We start from the raw sequence: 23792 nt of genomic DNA on the forward strand, positions 1-23792 counted from the left end.
ATAAATAAAAGAGATGCAACAAAAGTCATTTCTAACCAAAATGTTTATTTCTATTAAGTTCAAATTGCAAATCATTCAACGAACATGATTTGTTGCCCGCTAAAGTACTGCCTCTATTCTCTTAGCATGCAGATTCTAATCACAAAAGTAACTGTGATAAACATTGTTACAAAACACATTATAAGTAGTAACCACAGTTGAATAGGATGTGGAAAAATGAAAATATGTGAATTACAATACAGGGATATAAAAACAATCAGGTTCATTCAGTTGACGTAGTTGTACTGTCAATATTAGTAACCTATTGATTTTCAGTGATTATATTTCAATAACAGATATTTCCTCAGTAACCATATTTCATGGTGATAGAGTGAACATTTTAATAGCTACAATTACCTAAGTCAGACTTATTTTGTAACAAGAATCAATTAACATGATCGTATTTTTTTAAACTTCCACCAAGCTATCAAATAGTTCCAGGGCAATTCTAAATCTATGAAAGTCAGACAATACACTGAATAACCAGACATGGACATTCAATGTACAAAATAACAATGTTGTCATGGAAAAACTTGCTGTGACATGTTTCTTCATAGTGCCAACACCTGCCAACACTATTTGCCTGAAGTTAAAAGGCAAATAAAGCACTCCCCTCTCACACATAGTTCTTTATGGCGTAGCTGCTGTGACTGTGAGTGGGCATCCTAGCCAGGGTGTACCTACTGCTGGAACCATGCCTGCCCTCTCTCCCCCCTGGAGGACAGCTGGTACACAGCACCCCTCCTCCACAGAACAGGAACCCAGAGGTTACCCAGCCCACATAGATGGCCGCCCCCATCTCTTTCTTGAGCACCTCAGGGACCCGCGGGTTATAGAAGTCCCTAATGATTGACTGGGCCGTCCAGGACACAGCCACTATGATGCTTAACCCAGCCAGGGCGAAGGTGACCCCTGCGGCCTGCACCATGCTGGCTTTGAACTTGGGATGGCTCAGGCAGTTGGTACACCTAGCCCCCAGGAGGAAGACAAGGAATGCCAGGCAGCCCAGTACCATGCTGATGACGATGAGGCCCCTGGCCGCCTGGAGGTCAGGGGACAGGTCTAGAAGAGCATCATAGATTTTACACTGCATTTGTCCCGTGGTTTCAGACACACAGGTCATCCACAGGCCCTCCCAGAACACCTGCATGACCACCAGGTGGGTGCCGATGAACGCTGTAACCTTCCACATGGGCAGGGCACAGATCAGGATGGTACCTGCCAGGCCCACCATGGACAGGGTGATGCCCAGCTCCTCCACAGCCATGGGGGGCGCTACAGCTTGTGCAGAACTGGGGATGAAACAAAGAAAAAATAAGTTTTAACAATATGCTCAAAATGTCTGTTGGCTCTTTTATCTCTGTGATTACAGCCTAGCAATTTCCACACATTCTTTTCTTCCATTTATACTTTTTTCTTTTCCATTTACAAAGACAACAACACAGTGAGATGTTTTTTTACATTGTGTGTCATTCTTATCCAGAGCGACTTACAGTAGTGAGTGCATACTTTTTCGTACTTGTCCCCCGTGGGAATTGAACCCACAACCCTGGTGTTGCAAGTGCAACTGAGCTACATGGGACAGACAACCAACATCCAAACATGACAATAAACAATAGAAGGGGGAGGACACCCATTGATCCCTGCCACAACAAGCTAGGCATCCTCTGGGACCTGGCAAGAAGGGGGGTATAGTTCATAAACAAATACACAGTTTATATACTAGGCTATGCTCTATGGTTTACACGTTATTCTAGTGTTCCAGAGACCCTCTGGGTCATTGTCATGGTCTTGGAGGGCAGATGCCGCTCGTTCCATAGTCAATAAGTCAATGAATTCCCTTAACCAAATGTCCATGCTGAAGCACTGCGGTTTACGCACCTTAAAAGGTATAAGTATGGTCCGTTTGACTGATAGGAAGGCCTATGCAATGTGTTGTTTGGTTCTAGGTTGGACATTGTCCTTCCTACTTCCTAACAGGCACACTACAGGACACAGTGGGAAACATACATTATGTACAGTGCCTTCAGAAAGTATTCAGACCGCTTGATCTCCAGATGAAATCTCGCGTCTTGTGACGGCTGGCCGCCCAACAACCTGCCCGCTTGACCCTATTCCCTCCTCTCTTCTCCAGACCATTTCCGGAGACCTTCTCCCTTACCTCACCTCGCTCATCAACTCATCCCTGACCGCTGGCTACGTCCCTTCTGTCTTCAAGAGAGCGAGAGTTGCACCCCTTCTGAAAAAACCTACACTCGATCCCTCCGATGTCAACAACTACAGACCAGTATCCCTTCTTTCTTTTCTCTCCAAAACTCTTGAACGTGCCGTCCTTGGCCAGCTCTCCCGCTATCTCTCTCAGAATGACCTTCTTGATCCAAATCAGTCAGGTTTCAAGACTAGTCATTCAACTGAGACTGCTCTTCTCTGTATCACGGAGGCCCTCCGCACTGCTAAAGCTAACTCTCTCCTCTGCTCTCATCCTTCTAGACCTATCGGCTGCCTTCGATACTGTGAACCATCAGATCCTCCTCTCCACCCTCTCCGAGTTGGGCATCTCCGGCGCGGCCCACGCTTGGATTGCGTCCTACCTGACAGGTCGCTCCTACCAGGTGGCGTGGCGAGAATCTGTCTCCTCACCACGCGCTCTCACCACTGGCGTCCCCCAGGGCTCTGTTCTAGGCCCTCTCCTATTCTCGCTATACACCAAGTCACTTGGCTCTGTCATAACCTCACATGGTCTCTCCTATCATTGCTATGCAGACGACACACAATTAATCTTCTCCTTTCCCCCTTCTGATGACCAGGTGGCGAATCGCATCTCTGCATGTCTGGCAGACATATCAGTGTGGATGACGGATCACCACCTCAAGCTGAACCTCGGCAAGACGGAGCTGCTCTTCCTCCCGGGGAAGGACTGCCCGTTCCATGATCTCGCCATCACGGTTGACAACTCCATTGTGTCCTCCTCCCAGAGCGCTAAGAACCTTGGCGTGATCCTGGACAATACCCTGTCGTTCTCAACTAACATCAAGGCGGTGGCCCGTTCTTGTAGGTTCATGCTCTACAACATCCGCAGAGTACGACCCTGCCTCACACAGGAAGCAGCGCAGGTCCTAATCCAGGCACTTGTCATCTCCCGTCTGGATTACTGCAACTCGCTGTTGGCTGGGCTCCCTGCCTGTGCCATTAAACCCCTACAACTCATCCAGAACGCCGCAGCCCGTCTGGTGTTCAACCTTCCCAAGTTCTCTCACGTCACCCCGCTCCTCCGCTCTCTCCACTGGCTTCCAGTTGAAGCTCGCATCCGCTACAAGACCATGGTGCTTGCCTACGGAGCTGTGAGGGGAACGGCACCTCAGTACCTCCAGGCTCTGATCAGGCCCTACACCCAAACAAGGGCACTGCGTTCATCCACCTCTGGCCTGCTCGCCTCCCTACCACTGAGGAAGTACAGTTCCCGCGCAGCCCAGTCAAAACTGTTCGCTGCTCTGGCCCCCCAATGGTGGAACAAACTCCCTCACGACGCCAGGACAGCGGAGTCAATCACCACCTTCCGGAGACACCTGAAACCCCACCTCTTTCAGGAATACCTAGGATAGGATAAAGTAATCCTTCTCACCCCCTCCCCCCTTAAAAGATTTAGATGCACTATTGTAAAGTGGCTGTTCCACTGGATGTCTTAAGGTGAACGCACCAATTTGTAAGTCGCTCTGGATAATACCACTAGATAGCAGTAGTGTGTCATCATTGTCGGACCTATTTGATGGAGGGACATGACTGAGGTGTTCCACAATATTGCAGGTTTCTTTGAATAGAATATTAAGAGAACGAGCAGCAGTGAAACTGTCATTCAGAGTGAAACAATGGTGCATAAATTGATACTGGGTGGAATATGAGGAGGATTTGATCATTCAAATCTTACTGAATATTACTGGACAGTCTTTCTGTAACACTACTGAATATAATGTGACAATCAATGACTTGATGTTAAACTTTATCTTAATAATACAATAACAAAAACACCTAAGGCAAAGATAAAATGTAATGGTGAGACAAATTAGACGCAATTAAGGGATTAAGTCAATTTAAGCTCTCAATATTTTCTGCACGAGAACAGCGGAGCTGGAGACTCTCCCTGATCTACAGGTCTGATAACAGGGGAACATAACTTTCTCACAGCTTAGTGTAAACCTACTCAACTCACACCAGTCTTTTTATGAACTCAAACATAGTTGATTATTTTATTGATTTAAAGATTACGAGAGTGGGTTGATACAACAATATCTGTCACAATAGACATACCCAATGTTTGCAAGCCTTGTAATTGTATATGTTGGTCGAAAAACACATTGAAGCAGTCATTGAGCATGTGTGGAATTCTCTGACACCAGTTCCTGTCAAACAGGTTTGACCAGTGTTCTATTTGAACCTTACAGAGAACATTTTATGATCATGATGAATGCGTATACTGAAAACAAGGGCATCAGTGGGAGTACTGAATCAACAAACACTCACCTGAAATATGAAAAGATAGTTTATTGTAATAAAACAGAGAACATACAACAGTAAAAAAGTTGCTGACTAATACAATTTGCAACAGTGTATAATCAACTTGCCAGGAATTCGAGAAACAAATAACATTTACATATACTGAACAAAAATATAATCGCTACATGCAACAATTTCTACGATTTGTATGAATTACAGTTAAGGAAATCAGTCAATTTAAATAAATGAATAAGGCCCTAATCTATGGATTTCACATGACTGGGCAGTGGCTCAGCCATGGGTGGACCTGGGAGGGCATAGGCCCACCCACTTGGGAGCCAGGCCGACCCACTAGAGAGCCAGGCCCGGCCAATCAGAATTTGTTTTTTATTACAGACAGAAATGGACGGACATTGGAATATAAAGGAAAAGGTACCAGTGGAAAAATGTTGTATGCAAAAAAAACTGTACTATGAAGGAAAATATGCACTTAACTTTTTGATTGATTAGCCAGAGAAACACTTCACTCTTAGAAAAAAGGGTTCCAAAAGGATTCTTCAGCTGCACCATAGGGGAACCCCCCCCCCCACGCAGGTGAAGAAGTCGGATCTGGAGGTCCTAGGCCGGTGTGGTTACACGTGGTCTGTGGTTGTGAGGCCGGTTGGATGTACTGACAAATTCTCTAAAACGACGTTGGCAGTGGCTTAAGGTAAAAAAATGAACATTAAATTCTCTGCCAACAGCTCTGGTGGACGTTCCTGCTGTCAGCATGCCAATTGCATTCTGCCTCAAAACTTGAAACATCTGTGCCATTGTGTTGTGTGACAAAATTGCATATTTTAGAGTGGCTATTTATTGTCCCCAGCACAAGGTGCACCTGTGTAATGATCATGCTGTTTAATCAGCTTTTTGATATGCCACACCTGTCAGGTGGATGGATTATCTTGACAAAGGATAAAATGCTCACTAAAATGCTAATGTAAACAGATTTGTGCGCAAAATTGGAGAGAATTAAGGGATCTTTTATTTCATCTCATGAACCATGGGACCAGCACTTTACATGTTATGTTTATATTTTTGTTCAGTGTATATCTAAACAGTAGCATATTAATACACTCATACACTCTTAGAAAAATATAGCTTTTCGGCTGTCCCCATTGGAGAACCCTTTGAAGAACCCTTTCGGTTCCAGGTAGAACCGTTTTGAGTTCTATACAGAATCCTTTCCAATGAGATAACCGAAAAGGGTTCCCCTATGGGGCAGCTGAAGAATCCTTTTGGAACCCTTTTTTCTAAGAGTGAAGTGTTTCTCTGGCTAATCAATCAAAAAGTTAAGTGCATATTTTCCTTCATAGTACAGTTTTTTTTTCATACAACATTTTTCCACTGGTACCTTTTCCTTTATATTCCAATGTCCGTCCATTTACCTTCTTATACCACCAAAACCTTTTGAAAAGATGGAGAAACAACATTTTCATGCAGACCAGTTTGTCCCATGAACCTTCATATTAAATGTCTGTCTTTGTTGGGGTGGAGGAACTTGCCACAGAACCTGCCGGTTTTCTTTAACTTCCTGACGACTTGGCCAGTATATATTTCACAAAGGGGGCTTTGTCGTCCTCCTTGGGGTGGCAGTTACCACCAAGGGAGTCCCCCTCCCAGGAGTAGCAGGATCCCAGCCTCCCAGCTCTCTCCGCTGAGCATCCACCAGGAGTCGATTGTAAAAGTCCTGGATGATGAGACTGGCTGTTGAGGATACAGGGATGAGACACAGGATCCCACTGATGATGAGCACCACCCCTACCGCCACCGTCGCCCGTGCCTTGGCCACCTCCTCCAACAGAAAGTTGGTGCACTTCCCCCCAACAAACGCCATGAAGAGGCCAGCAATTCCCACCACGATGTCCACCATGACCAGCGCTCTAGCAACCTGCAGGTCGGAGCTGAGGGACATCATGGAGTCATATACCTTAAACTGGATCTGGCCCGTGCTCTGGACCACACAGCTCATCCAGATGCCCTCCAAGATGGTTTGCGAGGTGACATTGTTTTTTCAGATGAAGTCTATGACCTTCGACATGGGCACGCCGCCAACAATGGTTGTTCCCTACACAGACGATCAAGGCCAGGGCACTGCCCAGCATCTGAATGCCCATGGAACACATTCTGAATGCAGTGTCTCTTTGTCTCTCTCTACTCATTGACTAACTCTTTGTGTCTCCAAGTTAATATTGGAAGGCAATCAGGTGTTTTGGTGCATTTGAAAACGAGAAAGAAGAGTGTTACTGGCTGGTCCAGCTTTAAGAAACTGAGAGCCAGCCAAATAATACCAGCCTTACAGGATACATTGTTCTGTGTGGATAATAAAGGTGGGAGTTTCATTTTATTCTCCTTTTTGGATATGGTAGATCAGTTTACTAAGCGTTTATTGTTCAAACATCCTATGAGGAATGAGGATGTAGGCATGTGCTTGAAAACTCACCAGCTTGAAAGCTCAGCAAAATGAACTTTCAATGGGATTCATTTGACTTTGTTCGCAATAGATGGCAAATAGTGCTGAAATAAGTTTATAAATAGTCCTGGGAGGACAGAAAAGAAAACAGAGGAGGAGAGCACTAAGCCCTATAAAGTACCCTTCTCGCCTTCTGTGTTTATGTGAACTCATCATATACCTTCTTAGTTTACACATTCTCAACTAAAAATCAACAGTGATTTGTTTTGCTTTCCTGACACACCTATACCAAGCTTCACTTTCACTGCGTTAGAGAGGTCACCAGATTCCAGAGCATGCAGTATGCCCCGATTTGGAGACATTCACATTGCATTGGCACGCCAATGGACAGAAAAGAGAGAGGTGGGGCTGGGGGCGAGAGATAATCTGATCTGTTTAAACTCATACAACATCTTTTTATAATGTGCACTGTTAACTTAAGCATTATGTAATGTATGTAAACAGCGTCTCACTGTCACAAGAAGAAGATGTAACGAGACATGTTTTGGTATACTTGGCACAAGGAATTACGATGTAGTTTAAGGGGTGGTAAGGTGATACTGTTCTTAATGCTTCTTGTTCGAGAAAGTAGTGACAATTGTCTATTCAACAATGAATGAGCAATGAAAACAAACCAGGTTCTACCATTTTGTTCAATTTAAATAACAATAAATGATGAAAATATCCAGTAGGCCTATACATTTTGGCCAATCTCTGCACATCATCTCTACATAGCTGGTTCTGAGAGGAAGCCAGTTTAAATAGCAGAGCTTGTTTCACAGACAATAGTTTTTATCTAACCTAGCTTAAGTTGTGTAACTGGTTCATCTGTGCATTCTTGCCCCTCAAAGATTTTGTCAATCTGTCACTGCCAGTCTTTAAAGTAAATGTCTCAGTGAGTATTTCTAATAATGGGGGAAATCTATTTCAAATCCTTAGAAGAAATCAGTGTTCTCAGGATTGTGTGACAGAGTTAAATACTTTTCTCACTTTCTTACTCGAACCAATGCGATGTAAAGTCCCACTTTTGGTGTCATTCAAACAGAAGACAGTGAGGGAGGATTGTCAGTAGGTCATTTCACCTAAAACTATGCTATTAGACATTTTCAGCTAAGATTTCAGCTGAGAAAAAGGAAATCACAGTAACTTGGAGTCAATTTCTTAAAAAAGACAGTTAACACCAATGTATAAACTTTGTTGGAAATGTTTTATACAAAAAATAAGGTTTGCAATTGATTAAGTTCTTTAGACATAATCAATCAACATATATTGGCTGTTTGCAAAACATACTGTGATCTACTGTACAAAGTTACGACAAGTCAATTATACATATATAATGTACACATAGTCCAAGTTCTTACATCAATACTATCATTCTGGCACAGTGTCCTTATACGGTAAAAGATAAGCTTCAATTCACTTCAGTCATCACCCCATGACCCATGAGATGATTCCTCTACACTGCGTATAGACTAGCACTACTTCTCTGTCATGTCATTTCTTATAGGCAACAGTTCTGTCTTGTCTTTTTCTTGCAAAGTTCTGAAGAGCTCAGTTAATTTGTTTTCACATATTCATTCTGTTCTGATTTCACATCACTTTCAAAAATGGAAAATGGAAAAGAACAAGACTGGATAATACCAGTAACTCGCATGGTATTTTCATTTCACAGAGGTAATCAAATAATTTACAGTCTTTCTTTCAACAGTTTCCAGCTCAAACGTAAGCTCTGCTGGTAGCTGTGGATCTTGCCTGTGAGTACTTCACTGGGTAGTCGTCACGCTCCTCCTTGGGTGGGCAGGAGCTGCAGAGGAGCCCCCCTCCCAGGATCAGGAGCCCTGCGGTGCCCCAGCCGATGTACAGCGAGGCCCCCAGCTCCCTCCTCTGGGCCTCGACCAGCAGAGGGTTGTAAAAATCCCTGATGATGGTGTTGGCGGACCAGCAGACAGGGACGAGGATGAGGACGCCAGCCACGATGAAGATGATCCCGCTGGCAATGGCTACTTTAGCTTTGGAAGCCTCATCCTCCACAAAGTTGGTGCACTTTCCTCCAGAAATTCCCAAGAGGATGCCGAAGCATGACGCGATGATGGCGATGACGCTCAGAGCTCTGGCAGCCTGCAGGTCCTGGGGTAAGGCCAGGAGGGAGTCATAGATCTTGCACTGCATCTGTCCCGTGCTCTGGGTCACACAGTTCATCCACAAGCCCTCCCAGATGACCTGAGCAGTCACGATGTTGGCTCCGATGAAGGCTGTGACTTTCCACATAGGCAGGGCACACACAATAATGGTCCCCAGGAACCCGATGATAGCCAGGGCGAAGCCCAGCATCTGTCTTCCCATCGACACCATTTTGAAGAATTCTTGTTTTTTGTTGTAAAATCAATGAAGCTCAGGCAGAGGTTGTAGAGGAGAGTCAATGCAGGTCAGCTCAGCTTGGTTTTAATCGTTGTTAACTAATGACTAAGTCACGTCCCCTGAAGTTATATGGACCTCTCTGCTCCTGAAAGGGTGGAGTCAACATCCTTTCCCCTGACCTGAAACCAGTTGACATGGTAATTTTCAAGCCGGACCAGATTCTTTCACCTCACCTGTCGGAATGTGTGAATGACAATGGGTTTCGATGAGATGCGCCTCAAGACCTGTGAAGAAGAGATAGTAATTGGTCCATTCAAAAAATGCCTCTGTAGTGAATGACGTTTGGCTGGGTGGTTAGGCCTGTCTGCCCATTGGTTTCAGGGTAGAGAGATAAACCGTCAAGAATGCCACCTGAATTCTCATTAGTCATGGCCGGACGTTCGAAGCTACTGTTGTTCCCTGTTTTCATGATTACATTTTTTATTGCAACTATTGTTTTCTGTAATCAGGTTGCTAATACCACCAGAATTCTGATTTGTCATAGCCAGAAGTAAGTTAAGGCCTATATTCAGTCTCTGTTTTCTTGGTTTTGATCCTGAAGCCATTTCTTTCATGAAATAAACCAATACATGAAATTAACATATTACAGATCATTGCCTTTAAGGTACAGATCTAAGAAACCTTGATTTTAAAGAAAGCTGTTGGCAATCTAATTAAACAACCTATTTGAGTTACAGTCTAGACTCTCAAAACTATCCCACTGAGCACGGACGTCAATTCAACATCTATTCCACGTTGGTTCAACAAACGTAATTTGAGTGAAATGATGTGGAAACGATGTAGATTCAACCATTGTGTGCCCAGTGGGATGTTTGTATATTTGGAGAGAGGAGCTAAGAGGGAGCTTTTGAGCAACCATGCAACCATTCATTTCCAAAATGAAAGGAGATTCATAGATACACGTCATCATGTAACTGAAAGATATTGATCCATTAAAATCCTTAAAAGTCTATTGACACATCCTATCAAAATATGTCAGTTTAGAGATATATGCATGGGCTGTGTCTCAGTACGCCACATCCTCCTATGTCGGCTTTCCGCATCTGCGGTGGAAAGTGGCCGAGCTACGGCGGTGTTTGTCAAACCATGAGAAAGAAATTGGTCCACTCACGTCAACGTCTGTAGCGTCTGAACAGTTTGGCCTACAAACTAATATAGAAAGATGAGACTTTCACGAACACGCTGGTGTTCTCCGTTTTGCTCTACGACCCCTATAAGCCCCACGGGACTTGTCTGTTGTCAGAAACGCTGATGTGCCAACTTCTGTCTAGCGTCAAAAACCGTTTTGGCTACAAACTAAGTGTCACAGGATCGCATCTGAAGGTAACCCATACAAATGAATGGAAGTATAGAGGTAGTTTTGTGTCAACAGAAATAAGGGGTTGAATATGTGTAAAAAAAAAAATATATATATATATATATATATTCCCTGAGTTTTCTTATATCTCCTAGATATAAGACATACACTTCAAAACCTTATTCCTTATGTATTTTGCCATTTATGAATGTGTTATTCAATGCGCTACTATGCGCTATAGTAGTAAAGGCCAAAAACAAATGTACATCTATTTTTTTTATACCTGAAAGGGTTCTGAAATTCAAAATCAAATAGCTAAATGATCTATGGTATGACCATCTTAAACCAACTCCATATGTTAGCTTAGTACCCCCTCCCCCAACGACTTAGATGTTTAGATTCAAGATTTAAAGCAGAGTTGAATTCAAAATGCAACTTTTAAAACATGAATCGTAAGTTAGAAAATGCATAGGCTTTGATTATTGGTATGATTATTGCTCACAGTTCATGAACATTTGAAATCGCAGTTATTGTTTCCCAACTTTTCCACAAAGACACATTAAGCCTACACATTGTTTTGTATAATAACGTGTGTGTTTATATTTGGTAAATATAGGCACTACATATTTACAGAAAAATGGGTTGTTTTCTGTGTACAGATACATCACAAGTCATAGACCAGCCAGCTATTTACAAGACAACATTATCGGTGGCACAATGGGAGAACACAGGTTGCTGCTAAAATTAAAATGTACGCTACATCCATTCTCATTATCAAACTATTTGTTGTAATGTTTGCATACTGGTATAGTAGTCAAGACATAAGGATTTACATTGTCAACATTTGAAAGAACAGATTCTTCCTCGTGTGAAAATGCAAACACTCATAAACATAATGAATATCATTCACACATTTTCATGTCTATAAATTGCATGTTATTCTCATCAATAACAATATCTACATATCAATGTGGACAAAAGTACATGATATAAGTACATTTTGGTGGTGCAATTAAACTCAGAGGCAAAGCTAGCCAAAACAATAGCTTGAAAACATCAAGGTCCAGAATACCAGTCAATATTCAGGGAGACGTTCCCGCTTTCCATTTCACTTTGTTACAGATACTGTCCAGGCCGTCCAGGTACAGCGTATCCTATTGGTGCTGCATATGGCTTGCTTGGTGCATACGAACCTGTCCCTGAGTAGGGTCTGCTGGCTGGGGTGTAAACTCTCCCATAGGGCCCTGCCTGGACCATTGGTTGGCCTGGATAGGGGTACATGGGTGCTCCTTGAGGATAGCCTGGGTACCCATACATCTTCTGGGGCGGGCATGAGGTGCAGAGGATGATCCCTCCAATGAGGAGCAGCGCTGTGGAGCCCCAGCCGATGTAGATGGAGGCTCCTATCTCCCTCCTCTGGGTCTCGATGGTCAGAGGGTTATTAAAGTCTGAGATGGTGAACGCTGCCGACCAGCAGACGGGGATGAGGACCAGAAGAGCACCAATGAGCAGCAGGATGCCTCCTAGGATCGTCACTTTACTCTTGGAGGATTCAGACTTCAGGGTGCTGGTGCACTGGCCCCCGATGAAGGTGACAACCAGGCCGACAAAGATGAAGATGATGGAGATGATGACCAGGGCCCTCGCTGCCTGAAGGTCTGTCGCTAGCCTCATCACTGAGTCGTTTATCTTGCACTGCATCTGTCCCGTGCTCTGCATCACGCAGTTCATCCACAGGCCGTCCCACACAATCTGTCCTGTTACGATGTTGGCACCGATGTAAGTGGTTACCCTCCACATGGGGATACCCGTGGTCACTGCCACCCCCACGAAGCCGATGAAGCTGAGCACCTGGCCAAACACCTCCTTTCCGATCCTTCCCATGACCAAAGGTTGTGTCCGGAGTGGGAGAAAGAGAAGTCTGGCTGCCTAGGTCTGGATCTCTGGAGCTATGTGAGAGGTCTGATTGACGAGCAGAAACAACTGGAGCCCGCTGAGGAGGAGGAATGTGCAGGAGGAGTGGTTTCCTGCCACCAGGTGAGTTGTTCCGGACAGACCAGTTTCCTCAGGCTATCACACTGTAAATACTTTGTGACACACAGACAGAGCTGACGAAGTGGTGACAATACTTCACTCAATACTGTCATCTTCAGAAAGCTCTCTTTCATATGCGACAGGTTCAAAACAAACTGGACTTCATTGGGATTACACTTCTTCCAACTTGATACCATCTACACTGAAACTGGCACTACCATGATGGCATTACCCATCTATCAAAATGCTAAATCCCTGACCTTAATTGTGACTTTGAAAATGTAAAAAAAAAAGTTGGTTTTTCCATCACTGTATGTATCCACATTTGGATTTTATATTTATATTTCAAAAGATGTAGGGTTAGGACATGTTATGAAAGTGACATTCCACTACCAGTTACTCAATGTGTCATTTGTTTCCACAAGTGACTCACTGTGGTCTGATCATTTAACATTTCATCATCTGCAGGTTACAAGAAACTGACAACAACTTGCAATTTAGGGAAAAGGGTAATGGTGACACTTCCTAACCACATCAGAACTTATCTTCATCCCAAAAGCCCTCACCTAACCACAAGAGCCATTTAGATTATGCTTAAGATACATTGAACACATTGTGTTGGGGAAATGGTTCTAACATGGTGAGCCCAAACCACTAGCCTCATATGAGTCTACCAAACCACTAGCCTCGTATGAGTCTACCAAACCACTAGCCTCGTATGAGTCTACCAAACCACTAGCCTCGTATGAGTCTACCAAACCACTAGCCTCGTATGAGTCTACCAAACTACTAGCCTCGTATGAGTCTACCAAACCACTAGCCTCGTATGAGTCTACCAAACTACTAGCCTCGTATGAATCTACCAAACTACTAGCCTCGTATGAGTCTACCAAACCACTAGCCTCGTATGAGGCTACCAAACCACTAGCCTCGTATGAGGCTACCAAACTACTAGCCTCGTATGAGTCTACCAAACTACTAGCCTCGTATGAGTCTACCAAACCACTAGCCTCGTATGAGGCTACCAAACCACTAGCCTCGTATGAGGCTACCAAACCACGACAGTATTTAGAAATGTCTATATCGAGCTTTGACATACCCTAACAAGGAGGGGTAAAGGAGAGGGAGGGTGCGTGTGTGAGATGGATGATATAATTAAGTGGACCCTGGAGGAGACTTAAAGAGTTATTGGTATTTGGTTTAATCTACTTCGTGGACAATCTTACCACACTGCCTCAAATGTCCAGACTATGGAGTAGCCCATCCTACACAAGCCCTTTATCTTACAACAGTCCAACCACTCCACACCCATCACTATTGCTTCAGCTGAAAATGTGACAGCAATGTGCAAGGGATCACTCATTTAAAAGGTGGAATGAAATACATTTGTCAATTTAAAAACTTTATTGGAAAATGTGTTTAAATTATTGTTAAAACAAAAAGTTAGTTCAAAAGCCCCAAAGCAACATTGTTAGGCTAGTCAATGTTCAAAGCAAATATTGCCATGTGCTCACACATAGGCTGCTCTTGCCGAATAGGATTTTACATATCTTGCCACATTGTATTTGGAGGAGTGTCCCCGATCCTGGCTTAGTGGACACTGGCTACAGAGAATCCCTCTACCCAGAAGCATGAGTCCTGTGGACCCCCAGACTATGAAAATCCTCCCGATGCTATGGAGACTGTGGACAGCGTGTCCTCGGTGCAGTTGGTGAATTTCCCCCCAACGATAGACAGCAGGATGGCTTTGAGAGCGACCAGATGACCATTAGGGCACGGGCTGCCTGTAGATCCTGAGGTAGTGCCAGCATGGAATTGTAGACTTTACACTGCATTTGCCCCGTACTCTGTACCATGCATGCATGTTCATCAACCACAGGCCTTTCCACATTATCTGTGCTGTGACAATGTTGTTGCCAATGAACGTGGTCACTTTCCACATGGGAAGCGCAAATTATAATGTCTCCAAACCATCCGATCACGCCGAGGCTAATGCCCAGAATTTGCAAACAAGCTGAATGCATGGTACAGTAGGCTACTTCTAGATGGTGTTAAAATGACAACCGTGGTTAAGTTTATAAAAGAAGAACGCTTATCTGCACCTATGGGGTCTAGATTAATCACACCTGATAACAATTGTCTGGTGCTGTGCGGATTGGCCTGTTGGTGTGATAGACGAATCAGTAGGTCTAACTGAAACCTAATGTAGTAGGCCTAACAATGACAGTAGGCTACAGATGTTTTTGAGGCTGCATTTACAAAGACAGAGCAATTCTGATATTTTTTCCACTAATTGCTCTTTTGACAAATCTTTTCAGCTCTGTAAAAGATCTGATGTGATTTGTCAAAAGACCAATTAGTGGAAAATATATCAGAATTGGGCTGCCTGTATACAGACAAATTCTTATTTTCCTCGTCTCTTATTGTTTTTCTATTTTATGATCAAGTCAACATGAATCTGATCGTTATCAAGCATCTGAATAGTTATTCTAAATAGGTCAAGGTTTACACACCAAACAGAGCAGAGCATAGGGGTGTTTGTACTGATACTGGATCAAATGTTTTACCGCAACAGAAAGACAATTCACCTCACTAATAACCCAGTGAAAGCACATTTGAGTGATTCATTGTTGAGCTTTCATAAATAAATGGATAATACAGACGTATTATATTTATATTGTACAGTTTATTTACAATGATGACACACTTGTTTAAATCACAGGAACAATGTTAAGACAGTGCCAAAATGGAGACATAACTTGATATACAGTATTCCTAACCTCATGGATTTAATCTGACATTAAAGGATATTAACAGGGTACTTCAGTAGTAGAGAACATCAGCTGTTTAAAAAAAACTAAAATACTTATATTATAACTATAACATAACTCGTAACATTATTTTAACTCAACAAACCCATTCAAGTTCTTTGTGATTTAAAACTCTCACAGTTTTTGTTATGAGAACTGTCTTTAGTGTCCTCATTTAAATTCAATTTGATTAAGTAGATCTTTAACATGACACTGACATGAACATCTCAGACATATTGCATGGGTCCGGAGGAGGTGGATCTGACCTGAGAGAACTTGGCTGGATAGTGGTGGTCCTGCTTGGGGGGACAGTTCCAGCACAGCAGCCCCCCTCCCATCAGCAGCAGTGCTGCAGCACCCCAGCCTATATACAGAGACGCCCCCAGTTCCCTCCTCTGGGCCTCGATCAGCATGGGGTTGTAGAAATCCCTGATGATGGTGTTGGCTGACCAGGACACTGGGATGAGGCAGAGGATGCCTGAGATGATGTAGAGGACTCCAGCCACAATACAGGCTCTAGCCTTGGATCCCTCCTCTGCTATGCAGTTGGTGCATTTCCCTCCTGCAATCGACAGGCAGATGCCGAAGATACCTGTCAGGATGGAGATGATGATCATTGCTCTGGCGGCCTGGAGGTCCTGGGGTAGTGCCAGCATGGAGTCGTAGATCTTACACTGCATCTGGCCAGTGCTCTGCACAACACAGTTCATCCACATTCCCTCCCAGATGGTTTGGGCCGTGACGATGTTGGCTCCGATGAAGGCTGTGACCTTCCACATAGGCAGGGCACACACGATGATGACCATCAACCAGCCGATCAACGACATGATGATGCCCATGATCTGGATCCCCTGGGAAACCATCTTGACTGAATAGTTCCTCACACACACACTGTCCACTGATTGTTCCTGACCTCACACACGTCAACCTGAGTATCACACACTCCAACCTGAGTACAGACAGGTCCCGAGGAGTCGAGCTATTCCCAAAGAGTTCAGAGATGGTTCACACAAAAGGGACCAGTATTTATAGAGTTGTGTTGTAGGAGGTGGTGTTTGTAATGTGTTAAAAACAGATATATGATGCAGGTATATGATACTACAAGTCCCTGCTCTGCTCCCATTTGCTGAGAAATGTTTATACACAAACAGACAGAAGCACGGTGACCTCTAGCAGTGCTGACCTAAGAGAAAAGAGCAGCTTCAAGGTCATGTAGCCACTTGACACGGAAACAAAACAGCTATTCCTTCTGACTCACTACTATGGGACTCATATCAAAGAATGACTTGGAAACTGACTATGGAGTTTTAAAAATAGGGATTTGAAAAAAAGAGTTGGGTTATTAGGAAATGTGTTATTTGGAGGTGTTTAAACTATATATTTTTTATGACTGCACACTAATATTTGATTGACACTTTATTCAGGACACAATGTTTTCACTAAGACTACCAAAATACAAGATGAAGTGGGGTGTAACAGAATGTGTGGTGTAACAGAATGTGTGGTGTAACAGAATGTGTGGTGTAACAGAATGTGTGGTGTAACAGAATGTGTGGTGTAACAGAATGTGTGGTGTAACAGAATGTGTGGTGTAACATAATGTGGGGTGTAACAGAATGTGTGGTGTAACAGAATGTGGGATGTAACAGAATGTGGGGTGTAACAGAATGTGTGGTGTAACAGAATGTGGGATGTAACAGAATGTGGGGTGTAACAGAATGTGGGGTGTAACAGAATGTGGGATGTAACAGAATGTAACAGAATGTGTGGTGTAACAGAATGTGTGGTGTAACAGAATGTGGGGTGTAAGAGAATGTGTGGTGTAACAGAATGTGTGGTGTAACAGAATGTGGGGTGTAAGAGAATGTGGGGTGTAACAGAATGTGGGGTGTAAGAGAATGTGTGGTGTAACAGAATGTGGGATGTAACAGAATGTGGGGTGTAACAGAATGTGGGGTGTAACAGAATGTGTGGTGTAACAGAATGTGGGGTGTAACAGAATGTGTGGTGTAACAGAATGTGTGGTGTAACAGAATGTGGGGTGTAACAGAATGTGGGGTGTAACAGAATGTGTGGTGTAACATAATGTGGGGTGTAACAGAATGTGCGGTGTAACAGAATGATGATGTTTTATGTTTTTATTCCTGTAGGGGACACCATTGGACAATGAAGGATGCTCAAGAGGTGAGTGTCATCTTGCTCAAGAGGTGAGTGTCATCTTGCTCAAGAGGTGAGTGTCATCTTACTCGAAATCCAAGTGTAGACTAAAGTAGAAGTCACATTCCAGTGGCAAAGCCATTTCTCAACCTCCAGTCTTCTCAATCCATCAATCAGTTGTCCATTTTCTCTTATGTTAAATTTACCTAGGCTACTGTAGCAAACAAAACTTTAGGCCTACATTTCAGCTTGGCTAACCTGGTATATAAAGTATGTAAAAATGGAATTGGGATGTTATTTTAGGGTGAAACTGTCAACTAAACAGTAATATAATATATCTAGTCTGTGATTTCTCAACAAAAATGTCTGTTTGATGGTTGGTGTGAGGTGTTGCTGAAGAGCTAAGAATAACCAGTGCCATGCTGAGGGATATTATGATATTATTATCAAAGGCCGTTGCTCATGTACGGTCAAAGAAAACATAAGACATGAGAGTGAATTTGAAGTTGAACAAAAAAATGTATTTACACTTTTATCACCATTGAAATGTCTATTTTCAGAATCACACATACATTAAAAATATACGTTTAGTCGAAATTATGAATGAAATATGCACTTTCAATGCAATGGTATGGGGCGGCAGGTAGCCTAGTGGTTAGAGCGTTGGACTAATAACCGAAAAGTTGCAAGATCAAATCCCTGAGCTGACAAGGTAAAAATCTGTCGTTCTGCCACTGAACAAGGCAGTTAACCCGCTGTTCCTAGATCGTCATTGAAAATAAGAATTTGTTCTTAACTGACTTGCCTAGTTAAATAAAGGTACACATGGTATGGGAAACCCATTCAGATCATTCTGAAATATTTTATACATATTTTATATGAATATACATCTGAAGGAGTATTAGCTGACATAACATGTCATTTCTGCGCCACTGTCTGGAAGTACTGTCTGTCTTTAGCTAAAGTCAAATACAATGGCATTTTGTCATTTAGCAGTTGAACCAAGCTACCAACCCTACCAACCCTCCCCTAACCCTACCAACCCTCCCCTAACCCTACCAACCCTCCCCTAACCCTACCACCCCTCCCCTAACCCTACCAACCCTCCCCTAACCCTACCAACCCTCCCCTAACCCTACCAACCCTCCCCTAACCCTACCAACCCTCCCCTAACCCTACCAAACCTCCCCAAACCCTACCAACCCTCCCCTAACCCTACCAACCCCCCCTAACCCTACCAAACCTCCCCTAACCCTACCAACCCTCCCCTAACCCTACCAACCCTCCCCTAACCCTACCACCCCTCCCCCAATCCTCCCACCCCTCCCCAACCCTCCCTCCCACCCCTCCCCTTAAACCTACCAACCCTACCCTAAGTCTACCACCCCTCCCCCAATCCCCAATCCCCTCCCCTAACCCTACCACCCATCCCCAGAAGAAGCTGCCTCCCCATGATCATGAGGGGCGCGGCCCCCCAGCCAATGTAGAGCGTCGCCCCCAGCTCCATCTTCTGAGACCTTGTCTGCAAGGGGTCCCTGATGATGGTGTTGGCCGACCAGCAAACAGGGATGAGGCAAGGACGACAGCGATGATGAAGACTAGACCCTTGCCAACGCCAATTCCGGATTTGGCCCTCTAATCCTCCATGCACTTGCCCCCGATCATGGCGAGCAGGATGCCCACCAGGTCCATCATGATAGAGATGATGATGGGAGCACGAGCGGCATGGAGGAGCTGGGGTGGATCCAGCACGGAGTCGTAGACTCCTTACACTGTATCTGACCTCTACTCTGGACCACACAGACCTTCCACATTCCCTCCAATAAGTTTTGTGTCATGATGTTCTCGCTGATGAAGGCTGTGACCTTCCATTGAGGCAGGACACAGACATTGATGACCCTGATCCAGCCAATGATGCCCAGTGCTGCGCCCAGCATCTGAAACACAGCAGATACCATATTTTCTTCTTCTTTAAGTCCTAGAGGAGTCGATGAAGGAAATCAGCCAAAAATGAGTATTTTCTTAGAAATCAGTTGCTTGGTATGTCTTGCTTGAAAGATATCCAAGTGCCAATGTTTAAGCCAATTTGGGAGCAGGTGCTTCTATACACCTGACTTGGGAGAGGCTTGGCACACACACACGCTCAAACACAGCTTTGACATGACTTGCTGCTTCCTCCCCAGGGCATGTGCCGCCATGCTGGCTGTTTTTTGTCTTCTCTATTAAATGGTATAGGTAGAACAGCCTCATTGTGACTCACCAGTGTTCAAATAGTTTTAGCCAAGCTAAAGAGGAACCGTGTGTGCCAACACACTTGAAGTATAAACTCAGTGTCCGGGTTTCAGTATTTTCTCCTCTCTTTTGCAAGTTTCATGCTTATCTTCACACTACATTATGTGGAATGGAACTAATAGAAAAACATCTGGTCATGTTAGAGAATATCTGTGAATAGGGATTTTTAAAAATCTTTTATATAAACCTCAAATATCAATGCTAGACAGGTAAAAGTATTATAATCTGACAATTAGACCATTCGATTGAGATACTTCCCAACCCCTTTCCTCTTAATATGAACAGAGCCCTTTCATTTCTCAAATGAAAGGGATGTCTCTATATAGTTTTTGATGAGAGAATTTTAACAAAATGTTATTCTACTTCGGCTACCTACATTACCTGACATTCACTCTTCACCTTTGACCTCATGGCTGACCTTTGCAGCTCTGGGACTCCCAGCAGATCATGTTGACTTGAAACAATGCCAGAATACACACATGCTTTTATAACTCTAATGGCAGAGTTTAACCAGGATATCCACTTATTTATTTAATTATTTCAAATACCAGTATATCATCCTACAGATCCCCTTGAATACATAGGCCTACTGTAACTTGTTATTTTCCTGCTTGAGTTTACAGTCCCTTGCATAGAATATGTTACAAGACTGCAACAAGAGTTCATATGTAAGGTGCTCTTTGGTTTCCCAGGCTTGTGACATTGCCAAAATAATGTAGACATGTTGCCTTTCTATGAGATAATCCCTTACAAAAACAGTACAAATATTTAAACTAAAGTTACATTTCATCAGGGGTGTAGTGCTGTGTAGTAAGCAACGCAACCTCACCTTTTTCAATTTGAGAATACATGGAGCTGGTAAAAATATTATTTCTGAAGCTGAATCAATTATTGCAAGATCACAATGGTTAATTAGTATTTTACCAAATATAATTGCATAGCATAGTAAGCCTATAACGTTACTGTTAGACCTACACCAAAAACACCTCCTTGTTTGTAACGAGATTTTAAGTTGGTTAGCTGAAGCTGAATAGTTGCATTTATTTTTCTCATATGGCCAAAACTCAACAGAGCACACTATTTGCTATAATTTGCTCAAGAAAAGAGAATTTTAAGAAGATCTAAATGCATATTCTCATGAAACTGATCAAATGATTGGCATGCAGATGCAGTTTGGACATTTCAGCAGTAAAACGTGAAGAATTATCATTTAATATTGACAGTGATGGCCTATTTTGAAATAAGGTTTGCCTAACTTGATGTTTGAGGGTATTCAAAATATAACATTTTCTTGAGACAATATGTGCGTCGACATAGGCAGACGTTGCATTTGGAGGATGCATTTTACGTATATTTTGTAATAATATTCAATAGGCTACATCTGTCAGTACAAACTTTGATTGAGAAATTACGACGTACTTAAACATTTTTTTGGAGGGGGGGCACTTCCGTACAAAAATATTTGCACTACACCACGCCATTTCATTAAAACATTACAATTGGACATAAATGTGAAATCGGATAAAAACCACCGCATTGAGTGAGTGAATTATTGTCCTGTTACTCTACTCTACTCAGAGAGAAAAAGTGAACTCCCCTCCAGCGATGTCTGTTAAAGTATCAATCAACCAACCAATCAACCAACCAATCAATCAATCAAATCTTTCTTTGTGTCACCTGAGCAGTTGATAGATGCACATCAGACAAGTCATTCAGTTCATCCACCATTTTGTAGAGGCAAGAGCAAAAAGGAATACTTGAAAGCTGACCTTGCAAGGAGATGTCAGTCCTTAGGGGTTGGAGGGCTATAGCCTGTTGTTCTTCCGTTCGCCTGGAGGACGTGTCTGCTTTGATGGACAAGGACTCTGGCTGGTTAGTTCTGTGGACGGGTCTGTCTTCGACTAGCCACAAACACAACCGAAGGTGATCGCAGTTGTCAGACTGTAGAGAGAAAAGGAAGGGGGGGGCGATACAGATTGTTTCCATATATGAAAGAGGCCACTGTTAGAGAGCTTAAATTACCTCTAGGAACAATGCCCCTATTTTACCCTGGCATGGAGAAACTCAAGGAGATTGAGTTCCACACTCTGGTACTACGCATTGAGGAGGAGAGATTGTTTTGGAGCGTATCACCTTATAACTGAGATTATACTCAGATCGGCCTCAGAGGGTCCACTGTTTTAGGATCAGGAGTCCTACACCAGATCACGTAGTAAACATGTAATCAAACACTCAAACACCCGGAGTGCTGCTACCCAGGAATGCCGTAAACAACATAGATACCTAGAAAGGAATGTCGCAAACAACATAGACACCTAGAGAGTAATGCCGTAAACAACATAGATACCTAGAAAGGAATGCCGTAAACAACATAGACACCTAGAGAGTAATGCCGTAAACAACATAGATACCTAGAAAGGAATGCCGTAAACAACATAGACACCTAGAGAGTAATGCCGTAAACAACATAGATACCTAGAGAGTAATGCCGTAAACAACATAGATACCTAGAAAGGAATGTCGCAAACAACATAGACACCTAGAGAGTAATGCCGTAAACAACATAGATACCTAGAAAGGAATGCCGTAAACAACATAGACACCTAGAGAGTAATGCCGTAAACAACATAGATACCTAGAAAGGAATGCCGTAAACAACATAGACACCTAGAGAGTAATGCCGTAAACAACATAGATACCTAGAAAGGAATTCCGTAAACAACATAGACACCTAGAGAGTAATGCCGTAAACAACATAGACACCTAGAGAGGAATGCCGTAAACAACATAGACACCTAGAAAGGAATGCCGTAAACAACATAGACACCTAGAGAGGAATGCCGTAAACAACATAGACACCTAGAAAGGAATGCCGTAAACAACATAGACACCTAGAGAGGAATGCCGTAAACAACATAGACACCTAGAGAGTAATGCCGTAAACAACATAGACACCTAGAAAGGAATGCCGTAAACAACATAGACACCTAGAAAGGAATGCCGTAAACAACATAGACACCTAGAAAGGAATGCCGCAAACAACATAGACACCTAGAGAGGAATGCCGTAAACAACATAGACACCTAGAAAGCAGAACCTTCTTGCAACATAACTGTTTTTCTTATTTTGGTAACACTTTTCATTACTTCTTCTCGCCCAGTGTTCTCTTATACAGCTGTAGTAACACTGTAATTACTCTAGTAACGTGGTAACATGTTGTTAGATTGTTTCTAGTTTTTTGGTCAAACAGCATACATCTGGTTCTATGGTGTAATGTTGATCACGTTGTGGAACTCCTCATAAAGAGGCAGTTGAAACTGAATGATAGTATTTCCAGATATTGTTATTGTTGTTCTGGGTGTAAGAAATAAAAGGCTTGTTGAGATACATGCAGTTTCAATAAAAGGCACACACTACTCCCAGGATCACATGACGTTGGTCACAAAGAGACAAAAACACCTGCCACTGTCTAAACCAGGGCTGTTCAATGTCGGCCCTGGAGGGCTGAAACACTTCTAGTTTGTATCCTCTCCTTCAATTAAGGGACTCATTCAGACCTGGGACACCAGGTGAGTGCAATTAACTAGCAGAAACAAAAAACAGAACTATTTAGGCCCTGCAGAACTGGAATGGAACAGCCCTGGTCTAAACTGTACCTGCTTTTCACACCACAGAAAGTATAAACACAGCCTATGTGTAGTGCTAATTGAACTAGAACTTCTGGGGTTGAATAGTCATAGCTTTTTTATATAATACTAGGTGG

General features: G+C 43.2%; 3 protein-coding genes and 3 pseudogenes across 3 annotated transcripts; all 6 read right to left on the bottom strand.

Annotated features, from left to right (window-relative positions):
- Window positions 1-25: 25 nt before the first annotated feature.
- Window positions 26-21967, bottom strand: LOC115136783 (claudin-4-like). The gene is made up of 2 exons (XM_029672558.2): window positions 21799-21967; window positions 26-1331 (listed from the first exon to the last, which is right to left on the bottom strand). The coding sequence occupies exon 2, from the start codon at window positions 1304-1306 to the stop codon at window positions 656-658; it is 651 nt and encodes a 216-aa protein (XP_029528418.1). The 5' UTR covers window positions 1307-1331; window positions 21799-21967; the 3' UTR covers window positions 26-655.
- LOC115136787 (claudin-4-like) lies at window positions 5954-7264 on the bottom strand (annotated as a pseudogene).
- LOC115136786 (claudin-4-like) lies at window positions 8436-9733 on the bottom strand. The gene has a single exon (XM_029672560.2). It carries the CDS (start codon window positions 9371-9373, stop codon window positions 8738-8740), a length of 636 nt encoding a protein of 211 aa, XP_029528420.1. The 5' UTR covers window positions 9374-9733; the 3' UTR covers window positions 8436-8737.
- Window positions 11307-14809, bottom strand: LOC115136782 (claudin-14-like; annotated as a pseudogene).
- Window positions 15424-16618, bottom strand: LOC115136784 (claudin-4-like). The gene has a single exon (XM_029672559.2). It carries the CDS (start codon window positions 16441-16443, stop codon window positions 15808-15810), a length of 636 nt encoding a protein of 211 aa, XP_029528419.1. The 5' UTR covers window positions 16444-16618; the 3' UTR covers window positions 15424-15807.
- On the bottom strand, window positions 16750-19838 carry LOC115137770 (claudin-4-like; annotated as a pseudogene).
- Window positions 21968-23792: the final 1825 nt, after the last annotated feature.

This window comes from Oncorhynchus nerka, linkage group LG11 (assembly GCF_034236695.1).
Source record: "Oncorhynchus nerka isolate Pitt River linkage group LG11, Oner_Uvic_2.0, whole genome shotgun sequence".
Classification (NCBI taxonomy): Eukaryota; Metazoa; Chordata; class Actinopteri; order Salmoniformes; family Salmonidae; genus Oncorhynchus; species Oncorhynchus nerka.